The 13,048-nt window shown below is 36.4% G+C and overlaps 1 protein-coding gene across 1 annotated transcript; it reads left to right on the forward strand.

Annotated features, from left to right (window-relative positions):
- Nucleotides 1-1,972: 1,972 nt before the first annotated feature.
- LOC136244552 (dnaJ homolog subfamily C member 16-like) lies at nt 1,973-7,521 on the forward strand. The gene is made up of 11 exons (XM_066036126.1): nt 1,973-2,145; nt 3,936-4,257; nt 5,011-5,205; nt 5,391-5,660; nt 5,790-5,911; nt 5,962-6,154; nt 6,201-6,359; nt 6,413-6,489; nt 6,550-6,651; nt 6,947-7,108; nt 7,166-7,521. The coding sequence occupies exons 1-11, from the start codon at nt 1,997-1,999 to the stop codon at nt 7,473-7,475; spliced, it is 2,061 nt and encodes a 686-aa protein (XP_065892198.1). The 5' UTR covers nt 1,973-1,996; the 3' UTR covers nt 7,476-7,521.
- Nucleotides 7,522-13,048: the final 5,527 nt, after the last annotated feature.

Consider the following 13,048-nt stretch of genomic DNA (forward strand, 5'->3'; position numbering starts at 1 on the left):
AAGCTGTCACGTGTGAAACTACCACCTTATCATGTGATGTGATTGCATTGTTGGACAATGTGTAAATCTTGGTTATAAGTAAGATGGTGAATAAGCTTCATTCAGTAGGCTTCGTTACTTCATTATGGCTAGGCTTTACTCAGTGAATTACTAACGAGATTAATAACTTCGTCACTTTTAGTAATAATATTATGTAATAATAGACTCTTACAGTATCTTCATTACTTAGGTAATGTGTTACATTTGTAAGTAAAGTAACTTGAGTTATATTACCAGTTTTTAGAGCATATTTTGTTATATTACTTAGTTACCACAAAAGTAATAATTATTATATAACATGTTACATAAGTAATGCATTACCCTCAACACTGTATAATGTTACATATGGAAACATAATCCTTCTTATAGTATGTTCACGTTGAGCTGAATCCTGAAAAACAGCTAAAAATTAAAAGTGGATTTTTTCTCAACAGAGTTAACATTTCAGCCAACCAGATGATTATTGGTAACAGCAAAGGTGTCAACAACAGACACGTACGGTTTGGCTCCATTACAAGTTCGGGAAATGGCTGTATTGGACATTGTACTTATATGGCTTCCCCATAGGAAATGTATTGTGCAAATTTGATTGACTGTAAATATTATGTCTAACATTTGAACAAAAAGATTTTGAAATATTTTTAGCGGGTCAAGCAGTACTACAAATGAGCCAAATTTCAAGATCGTGTGTAATTGCATCCATGAGTTATTAAATGTTTTTGAGGGTTCAGCTCAACGTGAACATACTACAGTAGAGTTTCTACTATGGCACTTAAGCACTGGATTTCCAACTGAATTAAGAGTTATCAAAACTTGGCATGTCAATGTTCAAATCAAACACACATGTTTGTTATGTGTGTCAGTGATCAACCATGATGTTATCACAGAACCTGTGTCCAAAGCTCTCAATTAGCTATCATGTACTGTACGAGTCTTATTGATTGAAGCAAAATCTTACTCAATCACAACACCTCTAAACTTGGCTAACCCTCACAAGTTTTGCTTCTGTCCTCTAATGTAATGATTGAGCACTTAAATCACTGTAATGATGACCATATAACACAAAATTTTACCACCAATGATCAACTCTGCAAACAGACTCAGGACGCATGAATAATATGCTCACAGTTATACACAAGTTGGTAGAGATTTTTTTTTTTTTTTTTTTTTTTCAATTTATTTAAACAGGGAAGGTAGCATCAGCAAAGCTGTTTTTCAGCTACGCCCTGTATACAGCATACATGTATAAAACTACATACATTTACAAATTAATATTAACTACAATTATATTGTTCTAAATAGCTACTCCTGAATTGAAATAAAGTTGATGCGTGATACAAAACAGCTGGCAGAGCGTTCCACAATATAGTACCTCTGTAATATAAGCTTCTTTTCCCATAATTAGTCCGTAGCTGTGGAACAAACAAGCGATGAGCATTTCTGCTGATACGTCCCGTAACATTAACAGCATATTCAAATATGCCATGGAGATAATCTGGAGCCAACTTGTGCAATACTTTGTAAGTTTGTAGAATGGTATGAAACTTGCGTCGTTCAGTAAGGGACTGTCCTGAGATAGATGAGTCATTACAAAGAGAAATATACTTAGAGTGAAATCTTTCTAAACGTCTAGTTTGGCTTGCATTTGTTGGTTGCCACACCACATCACAATATTCTAGAATGGGCAGAAGATACACTTGGTACAGTAACTTCCTGACAGTAGGAGATGAGTGAATTTTTGAACAAAATTGCATCTCAAAAGAGTTTTTAATAGCATTTAGGATTGTGCTTCGCACACTTTTGGTGACTCTTCACTTACGACATACACAGCTCTGTATAATCTCCAAACAATCTCATATTCTAAGAATTTCACGAGTTTGGTGTGTCATTTTCTAACCACCTAGCCTCGCCTATAGCATTGCAATTCTATATAGTGCTCATCGATGTGTTCTATTTAATGTCCATTATGAAGTTGCTGTTAGTCGTGTGCTGTGCTGCTGTACTGTCATTGGTTTGGTGTAAGGACTACTACCAGGTATTGGGAATTCCAAGATCCTCCAGCGCTAGAGAAATAAAAGTTGCCTACAGGCGACTAGCTAAAAAGTGGTAAGTGCCTTGTACCTCAGTTCAATTCGTCCCGTGAAATTCTATCTACGTATTCATTTGTGTGTCCAACTACTACATGTAAATTTGAGCTTCCGTTGAGTGGACACTAGGTGTTTGTTATGGCTGTAAACTGGCTGGTATGTTCACACTTTGGTGCACCCTCATATTAATATGGTGAAACAGGAACTGAACTAATCAGTGTTCAGTGTTGGTGAATAGTGTAGCAGCATAAGGAATAGAATACCATGATCATCTAAAAATGATCGAGATTGTGAACTTAATAATCCAGTTTACAAGTGGCTTGTCATTTTGCAAGTTAGTTTTCTGAGGTACTTGATTGCCCCTTAAAAGCTCAAATTGTCACAATTATTAAATGGTTCTATGAAGGCTTTTGGTAGTGACTATCCCTACTGTGTATTACAGTAGCAATCAGTGAACCTCATTTCATGGAAAGATTCCATTAAAGTTCCTGGTATCATATCATATGTGAAAGTGTATAGACAGGTTTAATAAGAAGGCGTGGCACTATATTACATCATTTTTGCATAACATAATCTGGATTTGTGTAGGGCTAAAAGATTGGGGAAATTAATGTAGGGCAAATGTTTTCAAAGTGTACCTAAGCACTACAATATTGCATCAAGTAATCATTACCCGAAATACAAACCTTGTAGTCATACTTTATCAACACTCAGGATTTGCTGAAAAAGAATAACAGGGTGACTTTTCTGTACAGCTGGTTCATGAACGTGAAATTTAAATTACCTTAACGTCTGAAAGGTGATTTATTTTACTATGCCTGAGATTATTAATGATTTTAGTCCTCAAACTACCTATTTTTATCGTTGCTTGATTGATAAGTTCCAGTTGACATCGAATTTCTTTTACCCTACAAAAATGGCTGGCAATTTGCGCATGCAGTGCATTTTTGTGACCACACCTTCGTTAAACACATCTATAGTTATACAACATATTACTACTTACACACTGTGCACCATTTTACCAAGACTCCTCTTCCATTATCAATAGATGATGGTACTTACCATAATCTTTATTTTGTAGGGATCCAACGATTTTTTTGATCAACTACAGTGTACTATCTGCATGTACTAAATTTTAATTTAGTTGTTAACTGTATTATAAGTAGGTAATGGTTATAGCGGCTAGTTTTTACATAACCACAAGCCACTGCATTGTTGCCTTAGTCAGTAGCACAAACTAGTGTCTGCAGTAGCCTGTTACTAGCCTCCATGGTCTGAAACAATAGTCTATATCATAATATGGATTAACAATCTTTTTTTTTTTTACAATGTGTTGTATTACAGTGATTTTAGTGACACATGATGATGTGTGGTACATGTCATCATTCTTGTTCTTCATGTTGAACACTGTTGACATTTACCTGCACTGTTTGTTTCCATTTACTGTACAAATTGTCCTGCCTGCAATGTCAGAGGTTGAACTTCTTCCAACTCTTGCAGTGGCTCACACAGTTGTTGCAACGCCAGCAAGTTATGTTTCCATATTAATTTAAATGCCTCCGTAAAGACTCCAACATTAATCTCAGGCAATATGCAGGTGGTTTGTAGTTATATGGAAACCAGCCTTGATTAGTTAATTCATGGCTGTGGGCACAGTATAAATTATTAATGCAGCCTTCATTAACAAAATAATTAATATTGGGCCATTGTGGCCACAAAAAGCGTAGATTACTGTGTTTGAAACTTACTGGTGGTCTACTATACATTGTATCATTCACAAACTTAAGTATGTGACTTGTATTTTGGCAGGCACCCAGACAAGAATGACTCCCCTGAGGCACATGACAAGTTCTTACAGATCACTGAAGCCTATGAGGTGCTATCTGATAAGGATCAGCGTTGGAAATATGATAATGGTCACTTAGAACAGGATCAGGATCCTTTTGCATCTTTCAATAAGAATTTTTATTTTCATTTCCCAAATGTTCACCATAGTGATACCATTAATATACAGTATTACAAGGATCATGTCATCCCAGCTAGTTATGATAAGCCATACTTGTTGTATTTTTATCATGACTTCTGCCCATCCTGTATAAGTGTATGGAGAGTATGGGATCAGTTGAAATCAGTGAGAGACTCTGTGTTTGTAGGGTGTGTGGGACTTAAGATAAACGCTCTGAAAAGACTACTAGAAATTACAATGTAATCCTTAAAGTACAATTTTGTGCTCCTTTGTTTGTGTACACATAATATATAGCACTTGGGTTGTCTCGAGACTAACATACTACTCCTTGTGTTGTATTATTTTCTTGACACATCCTGTACTTTGTGTACACACATGTGACAGTGTCTTAAAATTTTTAACTACTCTAATAAAACACTCACTACTCCAATAGAACAGTCATTTTCAGCGTTTGATGCTCCACTGTATGTGTGTATGGTGTTTATATGTATGTACAGTTGTATGGCTCTGAATAAGGTTCTATAATATTTAGTCATACAAGGTATTAACAAAACCACAATACTATTGAGGAATTAGGATATGTTGTAGCGGCATCGTCTAGTAGTAGAGTATTTGTCACTTACTATTTCCTTCCCATTTTGTGATCAGTGATAGCGATACCTATGTTTACTGTGTTATTACCTTTATAATAAGGTTTTTGCCAATACTGTAGGGCCCTAGCTCTAAATGATGCATGTTGCTGGTCAATTAGTGACTATGGCAAGTTTTAAACATAATGAAGGTGTTCCCTAATGTACAGTATATAGCCATCTTTTTTATCCTATTGTCATGGTGGCCCTATTAATGAGGTTGTGCATACATGTGTATGTATGTAGATGGTCCCCTCATGTATTTACAGTATTGTGTATTGTCTTGTAGGAATTGACGGGACTACAGGTTGGTATGACAACTGTACACACTGGTATTGCTCTACGATTGGTTCGATTTGTGGGTGTGACCCATGCTCCTTCAATAGTAGCAGTCAATGATGGTCATTTAGTACATTTTAAGGGTTATATTACGACAGCTAATCTGAAGCAATTTTTAAGAGATCTTCTACCGAGTATTGTAATGGTGAGTACTATTGGTATACACAGTGGAACCTCTCCATAATGGATGTTTTGGGATAAAGAATATTTTACATAAAAGTTTTCCTTATTAGAATGTATGGAGTTGGGCCAAAAATACTTTCAGAGCTTGTTAAGAGAGGTTTCGCTGTACATGTTGATTGACTATGTTTACAATTCACACGTTTGCAGTTAAAAGATGTCACATCATTTAATCAATTTCTTGATCACGTGATTATTCGGAATAGGCCACGTCTCATCATATGTAGTCATCGACCTAGTCCATCTCTGTTGTTATTGATGGTGGCTAAGAAACACAGACAGTTTATAGATTTTGGTTTTGTTGATCTGTCCAGTGGAAACACAGTTGCCCTAAGCAGACACCTAGGTGTACACAAAGACAGTACTACCTCAATACTAGTATTCAAAGATCATGGAATTACTCCAGTTGTAAATATAAAGGTACTGTATACTGAATTGTATGATATAACTAATGTGGTCATTTAGATACTGTGTTGTTGTTGTATTGGCAGTTAAAATACTATGAACATGCTAATTCTGTAAGTATTGCTCTGTGTATTTTATCGGCAGCTCTCAAGTGGTTTATCAGTTGCTGACACATTGTGGGAAGTTGTTAAGGACAGCAAACTACTGGTTCTACCTCGTATTTCTTCACCAGAGCACTGGTCAATGGTGTGCTCCACAGCAGCCAGGTGAACTCGTACAAATTACTGTAAGCATCTTATCAAGTTGTAAACACTAGATGTGTGTTCCTGGTGGTTCCCGATAACACACATTACAATGACACTGCTGCACTGGCTATAAGACAACTGGCTAGTAAAGACACTGTCCCCTCAACACCTATACAATATGGTCTAATAGATTCTTCTAAACAAACAGATTTCATCAAGAGTTTTAGTGGTATTCCAGACACCACTTGTGACCCCTATCATCCAGTAAGGATACACTTAGTGTCTTGTTATTAGTTACCCTTGCTGGTAGTTGTTAGTCATACAGCGTTATCAATACCAACATGATCGTGTCAGATTTGGCTGGATCACTGACTGGTGTGGTGACATCAAGTCAGTTGTCGGTAAATCATTAGGTGTGAACCTTCTACACTCCTCTGTATTGAGGCCAATAGTGGATGAAGAAGCTCCAGTTAGTGCCCACTATGTATTGTCGCAGTAATGTCACTCTCTCTCTCTCTCCAGGGTTTAATATGGAGACTGTTTGATAAACTACGAGCAATATGGAGTGATACCATGACATTTGTAAGCTTGCTGGAAATGTAAGGAAGTAATAGGGTCACTAAGGTGATAAATTATCACTGCATGGTGTTTCTTGATAGAGATGCCCTTATCCCACTGTTATGTGTGACAGCTTGTATGGTCCTGTTCAGTGTACTACCATTCATTGGTAGTGTAAAAGCATCAGAGGAGCACCTCAAAAGGTATAGCATCTTCGTAAAGTGGGTAGGCTTGATGGTGATGGCAAATTTGCTACAAAGTGCTGATCTCATTCAGGGGTTTATCGAGAGAGCAGGTGCTTATCTCTCTATCAATAAGCTCCTGTGGTGAAATTGAGTTCTGGCCATGAGAGACAAGTAGTGTATGTACATAATATTGGTGAGTAAAAGGAAAATGTAAGATTTACAAATGACATATTTCCATCACCAATTCTTGCCACTGTATATGGTGTTATGTCTTATATAGAAATGTACACTTGTATATATACACTTGTTGTAGATACTTGGACCATTTCAATGATAGGATCTACCAGGAGTATGTGGTAGACAATGCTACTCAAAACTGTACACTGATAGTGTTGCTATGGGGAGAAAATCGTAATGACTATAAAGAGTTGTTGACATCTTACAACAATGTTGCCAAGTGCTACAAACAAGTGGGGTAGGTTGATACTTGATATTAGATTGTACATGTAATGATAATGAATTTTTTTTATAGGAGAAAATCATTATTATTTAGTGTGGGAAAACCATGTCACTACAAATGGTATTACAGCCTGTTCAAGGAAGCTGATTCAAACAATGATGTTATTGATTTAAGTGGCACAAACATTGTAGCTGTTGCACTTTATAACAAGAAGAAGGCAATGTCATTTGCTAGTTTCACAGTTTCATCAACAATGGAGGACCTCCTGGGACTGGAGTCATCCAACACTTCAAGTTTACAAGACCAAATGAGTATATGGCTTGATCGTATTTTGGATGGTACCGTGGACAAGAGAATTTTAAATACTTGGCCAACATTGTGATAATTTATTTTTCCACAATAAATTATATTCACTTCCGTCAAAGTTATGTGTAGTAAAAGGGATCTAAATGAGTATAGCTAGTTAGTACTAAATAATTTCACCCACTATATGCAAAGATATAGAAGGTTGTTGCCATGTGATTGGCAAAACTATAATAGTATTACCTGGGTTGTAATATGACTACGTCAGTGAAGATTATTACATGTGGAATAATGTAGAGTCAATCCAGCAGAAGTCCAATCCATTCAACTGTCCTTTGATGATGTGTGATACATACAGTTTGCTTGTTCATGTTATCCAAGTGCACATGTCACTGTATGCTGTTCGCCTTCCTCTGTCATTTTATTTTACCAACTAGGTTCTTTGTGAGTTGTATAATTATACCTTAAGCAAATGTAAGTGAGTAATACATAGATGCATGTTTACATACATTCTATTGAGCAAATAGAACAATTGCATAGATGTGAGGGATGGGCATACATAAAAAGAAGGCTCAAAACTTAAGGTAGATTGTCTTATAGTATATCCAATGATGCATACAGTAGCTACTGCTCCTTGCATATATAAACCGATGAAAAGATTATCCGCATATTGTCCTTCGGCATCCTTTCCACCTGTCATATGAATGACTACAGTTCCTTTGTCAGTGGTAATACTAACTGCAGATGCTCCACTTCTTGGTAATGGCATTTGTCCAATAACTTCCCATTTGCTATTGGCCTTATTGAACATGTAAATGTCATTAGTGGGTGCATTTCTTCCTTCTATTTCCTTTGATCCTCCCAGAACCAGTAGGTGTCTACCTTGTATGCTGACAGGAGCTGAAAGACAGCATGGGATGCTTTGCTGGGTACTCCAGTTAATTTGGTGGCTGGACAATGAGGCAGTATATACAACCTGTGAAAATTTGCCATCTTGGTCAACTCCTCCTAATAGATACAAGACACCATCTGTTATTCCAGACCATAGACTGTGATGTGGAGATGGTAGTTCACTAGTGATGTACCACTGTCTTGTGGTACTGTCATACACTTCAGTAGAAGCTAATACCTTTGTTTTGTCTCTGCCTCCAACTATTATTAGGGCTTTATTGTGGCCAGAAGCTGTGGCAGCCCACCTTGGTGTAGTCATGGTGGTAAAATTTTTTAAAGAACAATTTTTAACTGTAAATACTTTATTTGATATATTGCCAAAATTGTCTTTTCCCCCTGCAACAATGAGATGACTATTATAAAGTGTGGTCATGGCAAAGTAGCTAAAGGGGGTCTCTATAGATTGGTCAAACACATTCTTTATTGGGTTGTATACACTTATCTCGTACGATATCTTTCCTCCTCTTTCATTACCTCCACCAAAGTAGATTTTTCCATTGTGGTATATAGTAGTGTGGTATGCCCGGCCAAGTGGTGCAACAGCTCCAATCTTCCATACAATGTCTAGGGTGTGTTTTATTTCCACTGATTGCTAAATAGCAAAACACAACACAACATGATATGTATACTTTAGTATGGTAAATAAAAGGATCATGAAGGCTTATCAAAACATTGACCAGAAATCACACTAGCTTTTGCAGGGTTTTTTGGATAAGATTAGGTCTTAAACATGCCTTCAAAGTGACTCTAAACACTTTAAGTAAAACATCACTTGGGCCAACACATACTTTCTGAGAAACAAGCATAAAATGCATGCAATATCAGCTTGCACTACTGTCGATTTGCAGATAGTGAGTCAACAGCTATAGCGTGTTTGCTATACTAGCATATACAACATTATTGTATTATATATACTAATTTTCTTCTCATCCTGTTACAGGTGAAGTGAGAAGGCTAAAAGCAGACACACTTTATACTGTTCTCATGCAAACAAACTCAAAACTAAGTGAATATAGAAGTTAATAATACCCTAGTATTTCCTGTCATAGGCTGATATAGATAAAGTGTTTTCATGTGCACGCATAACTGTAACACAGAATTATTGGTGTACGTAATATGTCTACTAACCTCTGAACTTAGGTACTCATTTGAAACTTCTCGGTTGGCTTGTCTTTCATTTTTAGACCATCACTCTCCACTTTTAGGTTATAGTATTTAACCATAAGGCTATCATCTTCTGCTTTTAAACTATTATTCGCTGCCTTCAGGACATCATCTTTGACTTTCAAGCCATCAATTTCCAACCTCATGTCATCATTTTCTGTCTTCAATTCCATATTCTTTACTTTTAGGGCATCATTAGCAGTCTTCAGAATAGCAACCTCATGTTTGGAGTTCTCTAGTTGGGTGGTCAGTGAAGTCACCTGTGTAGTATTACAATCACTGAATACAGCGTACCAGATGCAAAATTGGTTGTATTAGATTAAACTTGTGTTTCTTGATTCTTTTGTCATGCTCATTATTATTAATGCAACATAGTATTATTTTATTGACAACTATTGTGATTTTTTCACTGTTAGACATCATAGGTGCCTTTTGGCATATTGCAGTGTACACATGCAACGTGCATCATGAACATGCTTTGTCCAGGCTTTGTGTTGCCTATAGTCTATAACCTTCATACCATACCTTCATGAGATCAACAGTTGAAGTGAGCAAAATACTTCTAGATCGGCTTGACTTATTCTTTATAAATATGGCAGTGTAAAGTTTAGTACTCTTAAGATTGAAACCGAAGCAATTTTGATTGAAAAATATTATTGCAAGGTGTGCGTAATCAACATAGCTATAAAACTCATTAAAGCATAGTATTACAAATTCAAGTAGCTGTATATAAAGGACTCCAGCCTTGAGAGCATAATATGTTTAACAAATGCAATGGCTAGGCTTGTGCCAATGATACCGGCATAATTTCATAATACATGCATATGGGCTATCAAGCATTATGCCATGACTTAAGAAATGAGCAATTTGTGTGACTATAAGCACAAAATATTTCACAATCCCGTAATGCTATTAGTTTTACTGTTTCTTGGCTGATTATTCACACTTTGTGTAATGCTGATATACTCTAACAATACAGTCAGCTATCAAGCTTAATTTTCAAAGCATGGTTTTGAGCATTGATTTTTGAGCAGTTAAGATATTTTCATAATTATTGTGTTATTATAGAGGCGCACTCTGTGCATCTGGCACCATTCACTCTTCTGATGTGTTAGTTCAGTAATGTTGCAAAATCTTAACAAACAAGTACAAGGAATTTATAGAGATCATTACAATAAAGTGCATCAATTAAACAAGAGGATCGCCACCCAAAATGCAAGTTGTTGTTAACTGATGGGTTAGAGTAGCTATTAACTGGTTATGAAACTCTGTCCAGTTTCACAACTCTATGATAGCTTTCTTGGCTGCATGACACTCTACCATGTCTTGATTCCTACTGAGTTGATCATAACTGTCACTTATCTGTTAATTCAACTGAATGACATTTCCTACAATCTTTATAAGCATTTAATCTATACATACCTTAAAATCTGTAGTACTGTTTGACAGACTGTCCTAAGCATATAGCATAAGCAGTGGAGATGGTGGGAAGGGGGCATGGGCCATGCCCCTCCCCCCTACTTTTACGGGACAATATTTGCAAGAAAAGGTCAAGATACTCTTATAGAACAGTCAGGATACTCTAATAGAGCAGCCACAGTATTCAGAGAAGCAGTGTAGCAAGCCCTTAGCTATGTATGTCAGTGTAGTTGTAAATAAGGAGATACAGTCAGTGGAGGGCAGCTATTGTCAGCAGGTAATTATCTTCTTTTTTTTTTGGTCTTCACTTACAGCTGGCCTGGCCCCCTCACTCTTTGGCCTGCTCCACTGCTCCTGGTCCTAAGTAATAGGCATCAGTGATTAAATGTTAAAGCATGAGAAACCACTAAAATCTAAATTTTTTTGAGCAAATACCTTTGAGATCGGTTATTCAGTTATGCAAAAAAATAACTGATAACTGGGAATAACTGGCCAGCTAATTGGTTTAACCAGTAAGGTTTTCACTGCACTATTACACCATGTACATAAAAACAGAAAGCAAGAATGAAAAGAAAATTCAATTTTCACGTATACGTACGTAGCTCCATGTTCCCTTTTCCAAATGGAAATTCAATGATTGTAATGCTGCTAAAGCCCTAAACCTTCAGCACCCCACATACCAAATTTTAGTAAGAATGCTATATACATTTACCCTCAAAGTTCAGCATAATTTCCTAGGCTTAGATTTATCTTCTGTTTTGCACACTATACAAAAGTTATAGAACACAATTGTATACTTGGAATTTGACTCACTTCAAGGACATCTTTATAGGCTAATTCACATACTAATTATAAGTTTGGTGTTAATTTTAATGGATTTTCACAGAGTTATGAATGATTATTTGCATTTAAAGAGGCCAACAATTTTTCCCAATTCTCAAACCGTTCACCACTGAATGGCTGCTATCAGTTCACTTATTCCCACTTTGTAAATGAAATTCCGGTTTAAATTTATTCAATAGTAAAGTTTATAATTGCATAGACCTACCAATGGAGAATTTAGAATATTTCTATTAAAAGTCCTCAAAAAATGCTCTATTAGAGTATTTTTATGAACAGTCAACTTGTGCCTTCCATAATCATCAATGTGCCTGAGTAGAAACAAGCCCAAAAGTCATCATGCAACTAATGTATGCCAATAAATTAGTCATACCACAATATTTAGTTGACTGTGCTATTTATGAAATATCAAAATTGCTGTTTATGAAATATCAAAATTGCTCAGCACTAGTCTGGGACCCAGGATTTCCTCTGTACTAAAACATTATGACTATTATAGGGGTAAATTATTACTTACTATCTCACTAGAGACCTGCAAAGAAGGCTACTACATATATAAGCCTGCATGGGTAGCAGTGAATCAGAAATGTGCAGCAGTGGTATTGTAGTCAGTAAGGTCCAACTGGTGTGGTTATTGATAATTGAAAATTTTCTCATTGTTTAAGCACTATAGTCTTCAGCATCCCTGTAAATTTTTTTTTTCTTTTTCTTTCCCGGGCTAGATGGACTGCCCTTGCCACCACCCCCAGCACTAGGTGTTAAAGTGCTGGACAGCTGGAAATACCAGCAATCAAATTCTTAAACTTAATGTTACATTAGAACTGGCAGTTGTGATATTTTCTCATTTCAGGTTGGCTCCTGTATTGTACAGTACTATTTACTATTATCACAATAATTAAAATAATTTATCATAATTATGCAATTACAGCATAGCTCTGCAGCAACATTACCAACTAGTATGGCAGCGCACCCTTTTGCAAAATACCTAACTTTTTGCAAAGGGGCGGGTGTCGCCAGACTAATTACCAACCTGTTGTAATCGTGGATAAAATACTTCAACCCACCATAACATTGGACTCATTCCATCATGACTTCTCAGCTGACTACTACTATATTTAGCTCGCTGAATATCTATGGAGACTTTTGTCACTGAGGGACGTTTGTTGGGGTTGTCATTCAAACATGATCCAAATTGCAACTGTCACATTATACAGCAAAGACACAGCCAAGCTGTGATTGACATCATGTATGTTGTAGATCTCAATGCTCTGCAGGGCA

This window comes from Dysidea avara, chromosome 14 (genome assembly GCF_963678975.1).
Source record: "Dysidea avara chromosome 14, odDysAvar1.4, whole genome shotgun sequence".
In the NCBI taxonomy this organism is placed as follows: Eukaryota; Metazoa; Porifera; class Demospongiae; order Dictyoceratida; family Dysideidae; genus Dysidea; species Dysidea avara.

What these genes read in the sequence shown, in the direction of transcription:
- LOC136244552 (XM_066036126.1), top strand. Translation starts at nt 1,997, where the DNA reads ATGTCCATTATGAAGTTGCTGTTAGTCGTGTGCTGTGCTGCTGTACTG. An exon ending in TTCTACCGAGTATTGTAATG is followed by an intron (nt 5,206 to 5,390) that starts GTGAGTACTATT and finishes ACACGTTTGCAG; the next exon opens with TTAAAAGATGTCACATCATT. An exon ending in GTGTGCTCCACAGCAGCCAG is followed by an intron (nt 5,912 to 5,961) that starts GTGAACTCGTAC and finishes TGTAAACACTAG; the next exon opens with ATGTGTGTTCCTGGTGGTTC.